The following is a 17,959-nucleotide window of genomic DNA, read 5'->3' on the forward strand; positions in this document are numbered from 1 at the left end:
AACCCATGCAGACACGAGCAGAATGTGCAAACTCCATGCAAACAGTCGCCCGAGGTTGGAATTGAACCCAGGTCCCTGGTGCTGCAAGTTAGCAGTGCTAACCACTGAGCCACCGTGCCACCCTTTCATTACGATAGGAATATCCTATTCTGAGTATTCTTAAATATCCACTTAAATGTCTGCCATTATGTCTCTTTTGATCTATCCCCTAACTTAATGTGACAGTTCGCTTCAGCGAGGTCAGCTTTCATGTCTACATATTTATTCTTAAGTTTAAAATTATAGTCTTAGACCCAACCTTCTTCCTTTCAAACTGGATGTAAAATTCGATACTATTGTTCTTACTGCTACCTATGGGTTCCTTAACTCTGATGTCATTAATTAATTTATCCTGTCACATTAAACAATAAGAAATTTTATGTCATCTGCTCTCTGATCAGTTTTTTAAAGTGGTACATTTTCAAGCCATCTCAAAGACTTTCTATGAACTCCTTATCCAGGCTATTGTGGCCAATCTAATAGATGTCAGTGCTATCCTGGTGAGCAGCAGCCTTTTAAATATGTCTTGGATGGTACAGATGCAGGTCTATTGGTGAATATCCAGTGAGTGGTGAGTTACTCTTGGAACAGCCCATGGTAAGATATGGATAGAATTGAACATGGGGATTACCATGGGGAGGAATAGGTAGTTAATAAGACACATTTGGTATATGGTGAGAAATCTCAAAATGCCTTGCATTGAGATGTCCAAAAACCACTTCTGTCAGCGTCTCTTCTCCCACCTCTCCATTGGCTAACCATGAAAGGGCAGCCAGAGGTAAAAAGGGAAAAATGTTCTGCCCTAAGACATGGAGACATTAGTCCATGGATTGAGAGGAGAAAGTTGCCAGCTGCTCAGCATGGCATGTCCTGATCAATCGAGATACCAGCCACTTGAAGGCAAATGACTCCACCATGACACGTAACAGGGCAGCAAAGGAAGGAGAAGTGAACCACCCCAGGCTTGCAAATTCCATTTCCCCACGCAACAATGTGCCACCACTATAAAACATCTGTTGATCCTAAATTGGGCTCCTCAAGCCATCTAAAGACACACCGTCCTTGAATCTGAGAGACTGCTGATGGTGACTTGAAGGGAGACAGGGGCAGAGATTAAATTATATTCCAGATATAATTGATGCTGCTGTCTTCAAATGTTGAATGAAAGTTATGAATAATACACTCATTTTCATTTACTCTTATTCAGCCAAAATCCAGGAAGTTTAGGCAGCTGTTTGGCAGGAGCCAAGCCTTGGAGATTGGAATACAATTGGTTCTATATATGATCTCATCAGCACAAAGATACGCGAAGGATTGCACTGCTTGGTTAGCTAAAATCCACCTCACCATCAGGACATTAGGTGGTAGGGTTACTTGAAATTGAGTTCAGGGAAATTATTGCCAACAAATTCAATCTATGAGCAAGAATCGGCTGGTCAAATAACAGTGCCAAGACTGCTACAGCTTTCCTGGATCACATATCTGAATTCTGACTTTTATGTGGAGGATTCTGACATTTTTTTCACCATTGAAACGTATTCAGTCTCAAGGGGTTTCTACTTACCCCAGTTACTGCCCAAGGAGACAGTCATTGAGATCATTGCCTTGGCATGGGGTTGATTCCTTGGACATGTTGTTTCTAATGGCTTTTTCATGAGAGGCATGCTGAACAACATAACTTGTTAGAAAATCTACAGGTATAAGTCAAAATATTGAGTGATATGTTCAGAAAAGTAGTTACTGCTGAATAGCCACTTGGTTAATTTATGAAATTCACATTGGGTACTGAACGTTTGATGTGTGTTCATAGCTGACATTCCAATAATGCTGAGTTCAAGCTTAATACCAACATGATGAGAAAAGAAATGCAAGTTTAATACAGAACATAACTGATAGGTTTCTCTTGTTTAACACCACATTTGGAAAAATATTATAGTGTCTGTGAGTATCATTGTATTCCCAAGATATGTAGTAAAATCAGCACAAATTCCTCAATACTAAATTTATTGCTTGGGGATGATTTGAGTTCATTGAAAACACAGTCTTGTTTTGACCTGTTTATGAAATATGGATCTAATTGCCCTTGAGATGGTGATGGTGAACTATTTTTGAACTGCTGCAGTCCAACTGCTATAGCTACACCCACAGTACTATTAGGTCGGGAATTGCCAGATTTTGATCGAGTGATCATGAAAGCAATGGTGAAATTGTTGCAAGTCGGTGACTTGGAAGGGAAATCTCTTGTGGTGGTGTTGTCATGTAACTGTTGACCTTATACTTCTAGACAGTAGAGATAGATGTGCATATTTCGAAGGTATTGTTAAAAGAGCCTCAGTGAGTTGCTGCTTTATATTTTGTGGATGGTATATGCTGCATCCATGGTGCCCTGGCAGCGGCAGGTAGGAATGTGTAATATGCAATGGGGTGTCAGTCAAGTGGTTTCACAGTGTCGTAGCTAATACCTCAGACTACAATAACATTATTTTCTCACTCTTATTTTTTAGGAGAGAAGATTGAATTATTACAACCCATAATCAAAAAGGAGCTCCCAAATGAGTGCAATTTTGATGTCAAGATGTGTGGCAGTATTGCAACAGAAAAGTCACATTTTGGTGAAGGATTGCACCGAAAAGCATTTAGGACTAAAGTTATTTATGGCCTTTTACCTCTGTTCAATTCTGGACATAGGTGTGTCTTAAAAATTCACAATGCTATTTCGCATGGAACAAAAGCAAACAGCGAGCTCATAAAACAGAACTATCAATTGGCAGTACAGGTAAAATATGTAGATTGACATAAGATGGCATGACCTTGAAATATCCCATATAGATCATGCAAAAATGCTTTAATAAATAATTTGAATGATATTATAAACACAATAAGTCAATAAGTCAATATTAATCATGCAATGTATTATATAATTTTAAAAATTTATTCATATGATGTGGACATTGCTGGCTAAACCAGCATTCATTGCCCAACCCTAAATACCCAGATGACAGTTAAGGCTCAACCACATTGCTGCGGGTCTAGAGTCACATGTAGGCCAGACCAGTGAAGGATGGCAGAGTTTCTTCCCTAAAAGACATCAGTGATTCAGATTGGCTTTTACAACAATTGGCAATGGTTCCATGGTCATCAGTAAATTAGCTTTTTATTCCAGTCTTTTTTAAGTTGAATGCAAATAATACCATCTGCCCTGGTAGACTCAAACCCATGTCTTCAAACTATTAGCCTGGGCTTTTGGACCAGTTAGCCAAGGACATTACCACTACATCACCATCTCCATGTCTGTGCAATGTTTATAAGTCTGAAGCCTCAAATGCACATTTTTGTCTTCCACAGAATTTAATTCAGACCTTTCCTAAAGAGGTTTCTCTTCTTTAACAGAACATAATTAGGGATTGATTTCTATCCCCTTTGATCGTCAATGTTGTGCAATGCCATCACAATACTCATTGCCCCACTGCTGTTAACATCTGGATCAGCCATCTTTTTGTTTGGAGCCTAGTAGCGAGCAGCCCAGGAACTTGCTTGAAATAGGCACTTATTGAACTGTGAAATTCAGTGAATGATGTCAATAGGACCCCAGTGCAATTTTGAAGTACCAATTGAAGAGATGAATCTTCAACAGATCATAAAGTTAAGCAAGTGTGGCTTTTTTATCAGGAGTTCTAATTTTTTTTACAGATAGACTCAGAATTTTGAAATCAAGCTAAGAGGGTTTTTAAAGCCTTTACATCCTCCCCATCCTTAAGAGGCAAAAATGGCATAGCTTTGTCATTGCCAATATTCTTACAGCTTTTAGTTTTTTTTTCTTACAGCCACTGCCTTAGTCTTAAATAAACACATGATTGAAACTGGTGTTGCTCATCTGCAAGGGCTTAACTGAAAGGTCTTAGTATGAAATGGGATAATGATGAGTACTTCAGTAGATGAATAGATCAAATTTAAAAGCTTTGTATGAAGCATTGAAAACAAAATTAATGAGTTAATGCTGCAAATAGAAACAAAAGGGTAAGGTTTGATAGCGATTACTGAGACATGGTTGCAAGGAGCCCAGATCTGGGAATTGAATATCCAAGGGTACTTATCATTTCAGAAAGATGGACTGAAAAGAAAAGAAGGTGGTGAGGCCTTGCTGGTGAAGGAAGGGATCCGTGTTGTAATGAGAAATTACATAAGCACGGGAGATCAAGATGTGGAATAAGTCTGGGTAGAAATAGCAAAGGGAAGAAGTACTTCTTAAGAGTAACCTATAGGTCTACAAACAGTGGTTCTACAGTGGGGCACAGTATAAACCAGAAAATATTAAAGGTTTGCAAGAAAGGTACAGCAATAACCGTGGGTGATTTTAACATGGAATTGGAAGAATCAAATTGGCAAAGGTAGTCTGGAGGCAGAGTTCATTGAATGTATTAAAGATTGTTTCTTGGAGCAGTATGTTGTGGAACTAACCAGGGAGCATATTGCTCTAGATTTGAGGAGAGATTTTGATGACATCATATTAAGGATCCTCTAGGAAGTAGTGACCATAGTATGATAGAATTCAAAATTCGGGTTGGGGGGGTGAAAAAGTGGAATCCCACACTAGTGTTCTGGAATTAAACAAAGGAAATTACATATGCATGAGGACAAGTTTAGCACAAGTTGATTGGGCAAGAAGGCAAAAAGGTTAGTCAACGGATGACGAATGGCGGTTGTTTAAGAAGCTACTCAATTCCTCACAACTAAAATATATCCCAGTGAGAAAGAAAGATGGTTGGGGTGGGGGTGGGTGTAAAAAAACCTCCGTAGCTAAAAAGGAGGTCAAGGACTATATAAACTCAAAAACTGAGGTGTACCATATTGCATAGGCAAGTTGCAAGCTGGAAGATTGGGAAGCGTTCAAACATAAACAAAGGGATACGTAAAAATTAACAAAAGGAGCTAAAGTAAATTACAAAATAAAAGTGGTACAAAATATCAAAAAGGAAAGCAAAAGCTTCTATTGATATATAAAGGAAGAGAGTCACTAAGGTAAATGTTGGTCCCTTGGAAGATGAAGCCGGAGAGTTAATAGTGGGGAACACTGAGGTGGCCAAGATGCTGAATCAATACTTTGCCTCAGTTATCAGGGTGGAGGACAATAGTGCCATTCCTACTGGAACAGGCAAGTCAGAGGTTATAGAAAGGGTAGAACTTAGAACTATCAACATCGATAGGGAAAAGGTACTCAGCAGACTATTAGGATTGAGGGCAGACAAATGCCCTAGGCCTGATGGCTTACATCCTAGGGTATTAAAAGAAGTGGCAGCAGATTTAGTGGATCCATTGGTTACAATATTTCCAAATTCCCTCGACATGGGAAAGATCCCAATGAATTGGAAAAGGCTAATGTAATGCCCTTATACAAAAGGGGGGGGGGGGGGGCTGGGAAGAATTATGTGGGAAATTACAAACCAGTTACTTTAACATCTCTTGTTGGAAAACTGTTTCAATCAGTTATCAAGACAGCAATATCAGGAAACTGGGAAAATCAAACTGCTATCCATCAGCATGGTTTTATGAAGAGCAAATCAAGTTTGACTAACTTGCCAGAGTTCTTCAAAGATGTAACAAGCAAAGTGGATAATGGGGGTCCTGTAGATGTAATATATCTGGGACTCCAGAAGGCATTTGATAAGGTGCCACACAAAAGGTTAATTCCACAAGGTTGGATCATATGGGATTAGGGGGTAATTTATTAGTTTGGATAGATGATTGGCCGATGGACAGAAGATGGAGAGTTGTGATAAATGGGTTTTATTCTGGGTGGCAAGATGTAATTAGTGGGGTGCCAAAGGGTTTGATCCTTGGGCCCCAGCTAGTTACAATCTAAATTAGTGACTTGGACACAGGGATAGAAGGCTTTATAGCCGAATTTGCAGATGACACAAAAATAGGTAGAATGGTACATTGTAATGAGAAAATAAGAACCTTAAACATGGATAAAGATAGGTTAGAAGAGTGAGACAAAATGTGGCAGATTGATTTTAATGCTGATAAGTGTGAGGTCATGCATTTGGGTCAAAGAAAATAGGAAAGCAACCTATTATTTAAACAGGGAGAGACTTCAGGGTGCTCCAGGATCTGGGTGTCCTCGTTCATGAGTCACAGGAAACTAGCATGCAGGTGCAGCAGCTAATAAAGAAATCAAATGAAATGTTGGCTTTTATACCGAAAGGAATACAATATAAGGGTAAGGAAGTATTGTTGCAACTATACAAGGCATTTGTGAGATTGCACCTGGAGTATGTGCATAGTTTTGGTCCCCTTATTTGAGGAAAGATGTAATGGCATTGGAGGCAGTTCAAAAGAGAATGATTCCATAGATGAGGGGTTTGTCATATGAAGAGAGATTGAACAGTTTAGGCCTTTAATCTCTGGAATTTAGAAGATCAAATTGAGGTTTTCAAGATGATAAAAGATATGGATAAAATCGATGTGGAGCAAATGTTTCCTCTTGTGGGGCATTTTAGGATGAGAGGTCATAGTCTTAGGATAAGGGGTAGCAAATTTAAAACAAAGACATCCACCATGTTTTGGGGTAGCAAATTCTACAGATTCACAATGCTTTGGGAGAATTTGCTACCCCAAAACATGGTGGATGTTTGGGACAGAGAGTAAATTTAAAGAGGAGTTAGACAGATTTTTAATTGATAATATGTTGAAGGGTTAGAGAGAGAAGACAGATAAATAGTGGTGAGAAGCATATCAGCCATAATCGAATGATGGAACAAACAAGATGGGCTGACTGGCCTAGTTCTGCTCCTATATTTTCTGGAACATCTGAGCTAGTATATCTTAAATAAGCAAAGGTCAAACTGTTGGTAGTCATGATAAGTATTGTAACAGTTCATCAATGTCCATTTTTAAATATGAAGACATTTTCAGAAGTTTCTGCATGAACATAGATTACAAATTTAAAGTCATGAATATGGTATGTTTTCACTGGGCGTGACACATATATCTCAATTTTAATCCAACACACTGGGTAGATTTGGGTGCATTGAAGTTTTTGCAGCTCAACTCCCTCTCCCTATGCCCCACATTATGCTCTATTGATATCAAGTGTTATAAGATCCAACAGATTTAAGTCTATGTGGATGTTTATTAGGTTGTAGTTAGAGGTGCAAGATTGACTTTGCCGTATAGTAACTATATTAACATTTTGGAGAAAGTACAACACAGCTGAAATCTAAGATTTAGATCAGAGTAAAGGAGAAACTTTCTCAGCCAGAATTTTGAGGCTGTGGAATATATTTCCAAGGTTATTAGTTGAAGCAGAATCAATGTCAATACGCAAAATCAGATTGGATAGGTACATGAAAGAAAAGAGGGTTAAAGTTCATGCAAGTGCAAATCCTAATTGCCCTTCTGATGGCAGTGTTCAGCTGCCTTCTCAAACCATGACAGTCCATGGTGGGTAGGAAGGGAGTTCTAAGACTCTGACCCAGTGACATGATGGTGAATGGCCTTGGAGGGAAATTTGGAGGTGGTAGTGTTCCCATGCAGCTGCTGCCCTTGTCCTTCTGGGTACGAGAGTTGGCACATTTGGAAGGTACCATCAAAGGATTGATTAGGTATCAGAAGTAGGAATGATTACTGTAACTAGAGCACAAGGATGATACATATCTGTTTTTATTACAGTAGACTGAAACAACCTTATTGTTCATTTTTAGGAATGCCATGTACAGAATGCTGCTAGGCAATATGGCAACATGTTTTCTGCAGAGGGGACATTATTAGAAGGCTTTGGGGAAGCTCCTGAGTGAGTACATGTGTTTTTTTTAACTGGCTAGATTTTCACTTGACTGTGATATAAAGCTAAATATTTATTAGTGTTAATGTTAATTCTAAAAACTGAAGTGAGCATTGTAATGAGAATAATCATAAAAAATCCTGTTGCTGCCAACAATATGCTGCTGTGCAAGTGTGCCTTATAAGTTGCATTCCTTTGGTGGAATCTAATATAGGGACCTGAACAATTATGGGCTATGGCAACAAATACAGCAAGGATCATGCCAATGTCTGACAGGCCTATCTCAACAAGGGGAGTAATTCCCTGTATCTTTTAACTAAGTTCTGGACGTTGCAGTCGAATTCTTGATAGTTAGTGGTGACTTGCCTATTAAGGAGAATTATTGCTTCTTAACCACCTTATTAATGGCACATAGAATCTTGTAATTTTACAGTACAGAAGGAGGTCATTTTACCCATCGTATCTTTACTGGCTACCCAGCTAGTCCCACTGTCCAGCCCTACCACTGTAGCCTGTAAATTTATCCCTTACAAATATAAATCCATTTCTGTTTTGAAACCTTCTGTGGAATCCACCTCCTCTACTCTCCCACGCAGCACATTCCAAATCCTACAACTCTCTGAGTGAAGAAGTTTCTCCTCATCTCATTCCTAGCCCTTTTGCTGAAAATCTTGAAATTGTGACTCCTACTTACTGACATACCAACTAGTGGAAACAGAATATCCTTCCCTACCCTTTCACACTTGTGCATAATTTTGAACACCTCAATAAGGTCATCTTCAATCTTCTCTGCTCCAAGGAGAATAAGCCCAGTCTTTCTAATCTTTCCTTGTATCTAAAATGTTTCATTGCTGGCATCATCCAAGTAAATCTTCCTTGAACTCTCTCCAGGGCTTTAGCATATTTCCTTAAATAAGGTGCCCATATTCTAATCTTGCCTCATTTTTAACTTTCCATCTACTGTGAGCAAATCAGCTGGCAAGAATTCTTGACCCGGTAGTCAAAGTGGGTACTTCAGCCCATGCCGGGCCAAGATGAGCTTCCATCTTGGGTCACTAAGCAACAGCATCTCAACATGCCAGCCATGTACACAGACATTTAGGCATGTTGCAGTCTCTAAGAACCCTCTGACACTTCTCCAATCCACTTTGAGTATTTTTTTGTACTTCAGTACTGCAGCTTGTCCTGCAGCAGCAACTATCATTGTAATGCTGCAGCAAGGACACTTGGTGCTTGTGGACATGCACCAGCTCATGGATTAGGTCAGGCTGTATCTCTAAGCTGTTTGTTTGGTTTGTTAGTGTTCACTCATTTTGAGCCTAGCTGGATACTCACAGCATCGCTGCTTTGTCTTACCTTTTTTCACCTTGCTCCTCAGCTAGAGATACCAAGTTCACAATACTGCCATACCCTTTAGCACAGACACAAAGCCAGGAAGCTTGTGATGGTTTCCAGCAGTCCTCTGTCAAGTCAAGGGTGATAACCTTCAGTCAATAGGTCCCAGCACACTCTGTCTGAGACAGCATCTGATACCAGTCCAAGAGTTTGAAAACACTTATTTAGCCCTCAAGGTCAGGATCCTCTCTACATAAAGGTTGAGCAACTGAATTACGGGCAGCCTGTCACCTACTTTTTACTCTTTCTGCCTTATTGTAGGCTAATTTCATCCTGGAAAGATAAAGAAGCTGCTTCTAATGTAAGTTGGTGGCACAGTTATTACTTTTGGTGCAGATGGCTGAGCCAGCATTTATTGTCCATCCCAAGTTGCCCTTGAGAAGTTTTTGGTGAACCGCAGTCCATGTACTATAGGTACACCCACAATAAGGTTGAGGTGGGAAGTCTGAGGTTTTGACCCAGTGATACTGAAGGAACAGTGATATATTTCCAAGTCAGTAGAGTGAGTGGCTTGGAGAGGAAGTTGCAGATGGTGGTGTTCACATTTATGTTGTCCCTCTAGGTGGTAGTGCTTTAATGTTGCTGGCTAAGGAACCTTGGTGAATTCCTGCGGTACATCATGTAAAGAGTACACACTGCTGTTACTGAATGTTCGTAGAGGAGGGATTGGTACTTGTGGAGGCAATGCCAATCTAACAGGCTGCTTTGTGCTGGATGGTTTTAAGCTGTGTGAATGTTGTTGGAACTGCATTCATCCAACATGTGGGGAGTATTCCATCACACTCCTGACTTGTACCTTCTAGATGTTGGGCAGGTTTTGGGAAGTCAGGAAGTGAGTTACTCGATGCAAGATTCTTCTATCAAAATGTGATAGATTAGACCTGGAGAATGGAACACATTCCTATTTCAGGAATACTGAGGCCAATAATACACATGCTGCCATCCTTTTACAGATGGCCTCATGAAGCCTGGAACTGAACATGGGAACTTCCCACCTGCATGATTCAGTTACACATTTCTGAATAATTTATTTAATAATCATGCTGATTTCTGATCTTCTAGTTCATGTTCTTTTAATTTTTGCAATTAAATAACAAATGTTTTTTCGTTACCCAGTGACAAGAGTTACACATCCAGTACAGATGTTACACAATCATGTTTCTTTTCTAGAGTTATTCCAATTTATCTAATTCATCGCCCAGCAAACAACATCCCTTATGCAACAGTCGAAGAAGAACTGATTGGGGAGTTTGTTAAATATTCGGTGAAGGATGGCAGAGAGCTAAACTGTGGTAGGAAAGAATCTGAGGTCGGTCTGAAATGCTGCACATTTCAACATTGGGTCTATCAATGGACAGAAGGAAACCTCCTTGTCACAGATATGCAAGGTAAATAAATATACTGTTTTGAAACCACTTATAAGAGTATTTGTGTGTGTGTGTATGCGTATGGACACACGTGTTCAGAGATGTATCAAGCTGGTCAGTTTAAGTGTACTAACTGTCCCAATATAAGACTACAATGGATTGTCATGGAATCATGCAGCAGTCAGTCCATCATTCCATTTTTAAGGAAATCACCCAATTAGTGCTACTCATAACTCTAGGTTTGTTTTTACCTTTCATGTATGAATCTAGTCAAAATGCAAGTATTCAAATTTGGTCTCTCAATCTGTGCTGCATTTACTATTATAGCACATTATCATCATCGCACGCTACACTGTATATTTCCTACACACAGCTACTTATTAGTTCCCTATTTACTGAAATAAAATTGGACTAGCATAAGGGCACAGTCAGTGTCCTTTTCATTTGCTCACTTTACAACCCTTTCACTTTAACCTTTTTTTTCTTTTCTGCTAACTCACATTGCCACCATTTTAGAAGTCCTGTATTCACAAATTTTCATTTTGTTTCCATTTATGGAAAAGCTTTTGTCTGAATATTTACAGCATTTAAAAAAAAACTCTTTCCAATTGTTTTTCTGTTAGGTGTCGGAATGAAATTAACTGACATTGGAATAGCAACCAGTCGAAAAGGGTAAGTGAAGAAAATGATGGGCTGTACTTTTACAATAGTCCATTCTCAGTATCTCAATTAATGATGCTGCAATAGCATTTTTGACTGTTTCTAGGTGGATGCCATGTATCTGTAGGAATATTACTGTAAATTATTTGTGAAGGCTTCAACCAGAAATCGTAACACTCTGCTATAAGTGCTGGGTTGAAATCCCATCAAGAATATTATCAATAGGATGGAAGTTTAAATTTTGATTTCCTCTCATGCTTAACTCTCACTTTTTGTGAATACTGGGGGCTAAGATTCAATATCCTTGATGTCAGTGGGCATAAGATTATGTTTGCAAATACTTTTCAGTCTTTCTTTGAGGCTGCAAACTGTAAAATAGCTGAAGAGGACTAAATGGGTGTGATATAATTGGGTTTCCAAAAAGCAGTTCAGAAAGGTGGCACATGAAACTTATTTACTAACATAAGTGTTCATGGAGCTGAGGATTGATAGAGAATTAGTTTCAGGAGAAAGAGCAGGGAATGGAGCATTTTTAAACTGTTCTCCTGCCCATCCCAAACTCTCTAGAATGTTACATGGGACATTCAAGGCCAAAGATGAACCCTTAAGTTGCTAATTGTAAAGTAATTAAAAGGGCATTTCCCAGCCGGCCTCAATTTCGATGTATGTGTGGAGACTTCAGGTAGTGGGTAAACCCAGAATGTCATCCTCCTTGGATTTCGGGAGGAAGAAGGGACACATCCCTCAAGTTTCTCCATTCCACATCAAATGTGCTACCCCATGCCATTCCCCACTGTTTTTTGGTCACACTTTCCCCTTTCACTGGACTCCATGACTTAGACTCTGGCGACTGCTTGTAGTTCCAGACTTGGCCACTGCTACCACTGACACTGCTGGGAATACAGAGCGGGTGGCCATTCTGATTGATCACCAATTCTCTGGGGCAAGACGTTTACCTGACTGAAGGGTAGTTATCCTGTCTCCAGCCAACTAGCTTCCTGTGTAGCATTAATTGGCTATGCCACTGCTGTTATGGTCAAGGATGCATTCCCTGTCCACTCTTCAAATGGTGAGGTGGGAAGTCCCACCTACTGAAATGTTATGCTCCTGAAGGGACTTAGCAGGTTGTTCCTCTAGTGTGGGCATCTAGAATGAAGAGGTACTCCCTCAAGATAACATTTTGATCAGTTAGGGCTCAGACAAGAAGACATTCTTCACTCAGGGCTTTTGAATCTTGTCTTCTTTAGAGACTCATGAATATTTCATCATTTGGATACTCAAGGCTGATCAAGGAATTAATGGAGATAAAACATGGATAGAACATAGAACAATACAGCACAGAACAGGCCCTTCGGCCCACGATGTTGTGCTGAACATTTGTCCTAGCTTAAGCACCTATCCATGTACCTATCCAATTGCCGCTTAAAGGTCACCAATGATTCTGACACTACCACTCCCACAAGCAGCGTAATCCATGCCCCCACCACTCTCTCGGTAAAGAACCTACCCCTGACATCCCCCCACACCTTTCACCCTTCACCTTAAATTTATGTCCCCTTGTTATACCCGGTGAAAAGGTCTCTGACTGTTTACTCTATCTATTCTGAAAATGTGTTGCTGGAAAAGCGCAGCAGGTCAGGCAGCATCCAAGGATCAGGAGAATCGACGTTTCAGGCATGAGCCCTTCTTCAGGTTTTGGCTCATGCCCGAAACGTCGATTCTCCTGCTCCTTGGATGCTGTCTGACCTGCTGCGCTTTTCCAGCAACACATTTTCAGCTCTGATCTCCAGCATCTGCAGTCCTCACTTTCTACTCTATCTATTCCCCTGATCATCTTATAAACCTCTATCAAGTCACCCCTCATCCTTTTCCGTTCCAATGAGAAAAGGCCTAGCACTCTCAACCTATCCTCGTACGACCTATTCTCCATTCCAGGCAACATCCTGGTAAATCTCCTCTGCATCCTCTCCAAAGCTTCCACATCTTTCCTAAAATGAGGCGACCAGAACTGCACACAGTCCTCCAAATGTGGCCTTATCAAGGTCCTGTACAGCTGCAACATCACCTCACGACTCTTGAATTCAATCCCTCTGCTAATGAACACTAATACACCATAGGCCTTCTTACAAGCTCTATCCACCTGAGTGGCAACTTTCAAAGATCTATGAACATAGACCCCAAAATCCCTCTGCTCCTCCATCTTACGAAGAACCCTACCATTGACCCTGTATTCTGCATTCTTATTTGTCCTTCCAAAATGGACAACCTCACACTTGGCAGGGTTGAACTCCATCTCCCACTCCTCAGCCCAGCTCTGCATCATAACTAAGTCCCTTTTGCAGCCGACAACAGCCCTCCTCACTATCCACAACTCCACCAATCTTCGTATCATCTGCAAATTTACTGACCCACCCTGTGACTGCCTCTTCCAAGTCATTAATAAAAATTACAAACAGCAGAGGACCCAGAACTGATCCCTGCGGAACTCCACTTGTAACTGGGCTCCAGGCTGAATATTTACCATCTACCACCACTCTCTGACTTCAACTGGTTAGCCAGTTCTCTATCCAACTGGCCAAACTTCCCACTATCCCATGTCTCCTGACTTTCCGCATAAGCCTACCATGGGGAACCTTATCAAATGCCTTACTAAAATCCATGTACACGACATCCACTGCTCTACCCTCATCCATATGCTTGTCACCTCCTCAAAGAATTCAATAAGACTTGTAAGGCAAGACCTACCCCTCAGAAATCTGTGCTGGCTGTCCCTAATCAAGCAGTGTCTTTCCAGATACTCCTAAATCCTATCCCTCAGTACCCTTTCCATTACTTTGCCTACCACCGAAGTAAGACTAACTGGCCTGTAATTCCTGGGGTTATCCCTATTCCCTTTTTTGAACAGGGGCACAACATTTGCCACTCTCCAGTCCCCTGGCACCACCCCCATTGACAGTGAAGATGAAAAGATCATTGCCAACGGTTCTGCAATTTCCTCTCTTGCTTCCCACGTAATTCTAGGATATATCCCATCAGGCCCGGGGGACTTGTCTATCCTCAAGTTTTTCAAAGTGCCCAACACATCTTCCTTCCTAACAAGTATCTCCTCTAGCTTACCAGTTCATTTCATACTCTCCTCTTCAACAATACGGTCCCTCTCAATTGTAAATACTAAAGAAAAGTACTCATTCAAGACCTCTCCTATCTATTCTGACTCAATACACAGTCTCCCACTATTGTCTTTGATCGGACCTACCCTCGTTCTCGTCATTTCTCTCATACACATAAAAGGCCTTGGTGTTATCCTTGATCCTACCCGCCAAAGACTTTTCATTCCCTCTCTTAGTTCTCCTCATCCCTTTCTTCAGCTCCCTCCTGGCTATCCTGTATCCCTCCAACGCTCTGTCTGAACCTTGTTTCCTCAACCTTATGTAAGCCTCCTTCTTCCTTCTTACAAGACATTCAACCTCCCTCGTCAACCAAGGTTCCCTCACACGACCATCTCTTTCCTGCCTGACAGGTACACACATATCAAGGACACGTCGTATCTGTTCCTTGAAAAAGTTCCACATTTCAATGACATCCTTCCCTGACAGCCTATGCTCCCAATTTATGCTCCTCAGATCCTGTCTTGCAGCATCGTATTTACCCTTCCCCCAACTGTAAAACCTACCCTGTTGCACGCACCTATCTCTCTCCATAACCAAGGTGAAAGTCACAGAATTGTGGTCACCATCACCAAAATGCTCACCCACTAACAAGCCCATCACTTGTCCCGGTTTGTTACCAAGTACCAAATCCAATATGGCCTCCCCTCTGGTCGGACAATCTACATACTGAGTTAGAAAAGTTTCCTGGACACACTGCAAAAACACCGCCCTGTCCAATCTACTTGATCTAAAGAGCTTCCAATCAATATTTGGGATGTTGAAATCATCTATGACTACGACCCTGTGGCTTCTGCACCTTTCCAAAATCTGTTTCCCAATCTGTTTCTCCACATCTCTGCTGCTATTGGGGGTCCTATAGTAAACACCCAACAAGGTGACTGCTCCTTTCCTATTTCTGACTTCAGCCCATACTACCTCCAAAGGCAGATCACCCTCAAACTGCCTTTCTGCAGCCGTTATACCAATTCTAATTAGCAAAACCACCGCCCCCCCTCCTTTTTTACCAACCCCTCTAATCTTACTGAAACATCTGTAACAGGAACCTCCAACAACCATTCCTGTCCCTCTTCTATCCATGTTTCCATGATGGCCACAACATTGTAGTCCCAAGTACCGATCCACACCTTAAGTTCACCCACCTTATTTCTGATACTCCTTGCGTTGAAGTATACACACTTGAACCCATCTCTGTGTCCGCAAGTATTCCCTGTCAGTGTTACCTTCTCCACAGCCTCCCTACATTCTTGGACATCCTGAAAAACAGCTAACCTACTTGCTGGACTACAAGTCCGGATCCCATCCCCCTGCCAAATTAGTTTAAACCCCCCCGGAGAGTGCTAGCAAACCTACCTCCCAGGATATTGGTGGCCTTCTGGTTCAGGTGCAACCTGTCCTGCTTGTACAGGTCCCACCTTCCCCAGAATGCAGTCCAATTGTCCAAATACCTGAAGCCCTCCCTCCTACACCATCCTTGCAGCCACGTGTTCAACTGCACTCTCTCCGTATTCCTTGCCTCACTGTCACGTGGAGAGTAGGCAGAAAAGTGGAGACAGAAAATCAGCCATGATCTCATTGAATAGTGGTACAGTCACAAGGGACCTAATGGTTTAATATTGCTGCCATGTCTCACTTTCTCATGGGATACAGTGTTAACCTATACCTGTCGTCACATGTGCAGTTAACACACCAATTTTGTGCTGCCTGTCATTTTGCATTATTTCTGAATGCAGTCAGCACTGATTGGACTATTCAATGGCTTCATGCCTCAGCAGAAGACAAAATCTATGAGGCTAGCACCAATTAAAGCTAATCTTCACTGCTTAAAGCCAGCCTGTCTCTTCTTAAGGGGAGATACATTCTGCCTGGAAAAGGTGCTGAAACCATACTGAAGAAACACTGATCAGGAGGGAGAATGATACACGGTGCAAAAAGAAGTAATCAGGCTCTTTCCCTGACATCGGCAGAGGAGATGTATAGGAGTAGAGACAGATCATTTATCTATAGGGACAGGGGGTTCACTAGACAAGTTGTGTAATGGTAATAATAACAGCCATGGTAGTCAATGACAGGAGACAAGCCCAAAGGACTGGGATGCTGTGTTGCAAGAATCTAAATGACCTCACACCTATGGTCAAGGTTAATACAGAAATGCCATATCTCACCCACATTGCACTCCATCAGTCATCTAACACCAACTTCTATCAATTATGTTTCACCTCACTCACACACTGCTTCAAGCCACATACCCATTTCTCATAACTTGTACTACAGTCAACTCCTCAAATGACGTTACTTAATAATATTGAACTGCATTCACTGATACAGTTCCTTCTTTCTTGCAGAATTAGATGGCGTATAATCTGAAGGAGCATGAGCTAATTGGCAGAGGGGTGGCAAGGATGCATGCCCTTAGCCAAATGGAGGGGATGGTGATCACTGTCACTTGAATGGCCATCAATGAGGCTGTGGCCAGGAACAGGAGTGCATTATGCCCAAGGGGGTAGAGGGTTGTTGCAGGGCAGAGAAGGTTGGAAGTATATCCAAGTGTCTGTGTTGGGTCTTGAGGTTTGACTTGTGGACTGTTCAAATCAGGAGGGGTGGAGTGTCAGTATCCTTGGGAATCATTAATAAATTGTGGTGTGGTTCTACAGGTAACCAGCAGTTAGAGCAGGTTTTATATCCTCTGACCTTTCTTGGCCTAACTAGAAAAGTAAGTCAGTCCTCTGATTCGAAGACGGAGTCAGGGATATTTTTGGAGGGATCCAGTTGCCTATCAGAAGTTTCAACTTCCAGGGCAATTCCTGCAGAGTAAGTTGTTTAGTGCATCTGCGTGTTCCCAAGTGCAACTCAAGTCTATGCTGCAACTATGACTGTCTTCCCATTGGATAGGATCGCTGCTGAGGTAGCAAGGATGAGATCAAAACCTACCAAGAAAAGTTATGAAATTGGCTTCAATATATCTGACACAAAAAAGATAAAGGCCTGAATCCTGGATTGGGTAAAAAGACACTGATACAGTAATATCCTCCAGAGAAGGAAATCTCTCATCTTTGCCGAACCTGATTACACATGGCTCCACTCTAGTAATACTCTCAGAAGTGACTAGCAAAGTGTTCATTGTAAAATCAACTGTTTGCAAATAGCAATAAGCAATAGATGCCAATTTCCAGTTTTGTCTGCATCCTGAGGAAACATTAAATAATATTGAGTTTATTTAAGAAATATGAATTACACAAATGAAATATCAATGATTCTGTACACTTTCATTCAATTTTATACCAGAGAACAAGCCATTGAACATTTTCAGTTATATCCAAGAATCATTAAGCTGGTGCAGTTGTCAGCAACCTATAACACAGGAGAAACTCAATTCCATTGAGGACAAAGCAGCTCATTTGATCAGTACCCCATCCACTACCTTATACATTCACTCCCTCCATCACCAGTATGGAGTCCAATAGTGTGTACCATCCACAGATGCATTTGCTAAAGCACATGTGATACCTACGCCACATGAAGTGCTGAAATTTGAGAAGGTATCACCA

General features: G+C 41.2%; 1 protein-coding gene across 1 annotated transcript in view; it reads left to right on the top strand.

The window, feature by feature from the left end:
• Positions 1–17,959, top strand: part of alpk2 (alpha-kinase 2) — a 99,305-nt gene that overhangs the window by 74,533 nt on the left and 6,813 nt on the right. Inside the window, exons 10-13 of the mRNA XM_072573625.1 lie at positions 2,544–2,815; positions 7,743–7,831; positions 10,388–10,605; positions 11,208–11,256. Of these exons, the coding sequence (XP_072429726.1) occupies positions 2,544–2,815; positions 7,743–7,831; positions 10,388–10,605; positions 11,208–11,256 (628 nt within the window). The remainder of the gene's footprint in view (positions 1–2,543; positions 2,816–7,742; positions 7,832–10,387; positions 10,606–11,207; positions 11,257–17,959) is intronic.

Source organism: Chiloscyllium punctatum, chromosome 1, assembly GCF_047496795.1.
Source record: "Chiloscyllium punctatum isolate Juve2018m chromosome 1, sChiPun1.3, whole genome shotgun sequence".
In the NCBI taxonomy this organism is placed as follows: Eukaryota; Metazoa; Chordata; class Chondrichthyes; order Orectolobiformes; family Hemiscylliidae; genus Chiloscyllium; species Chiloscyllium punctatum.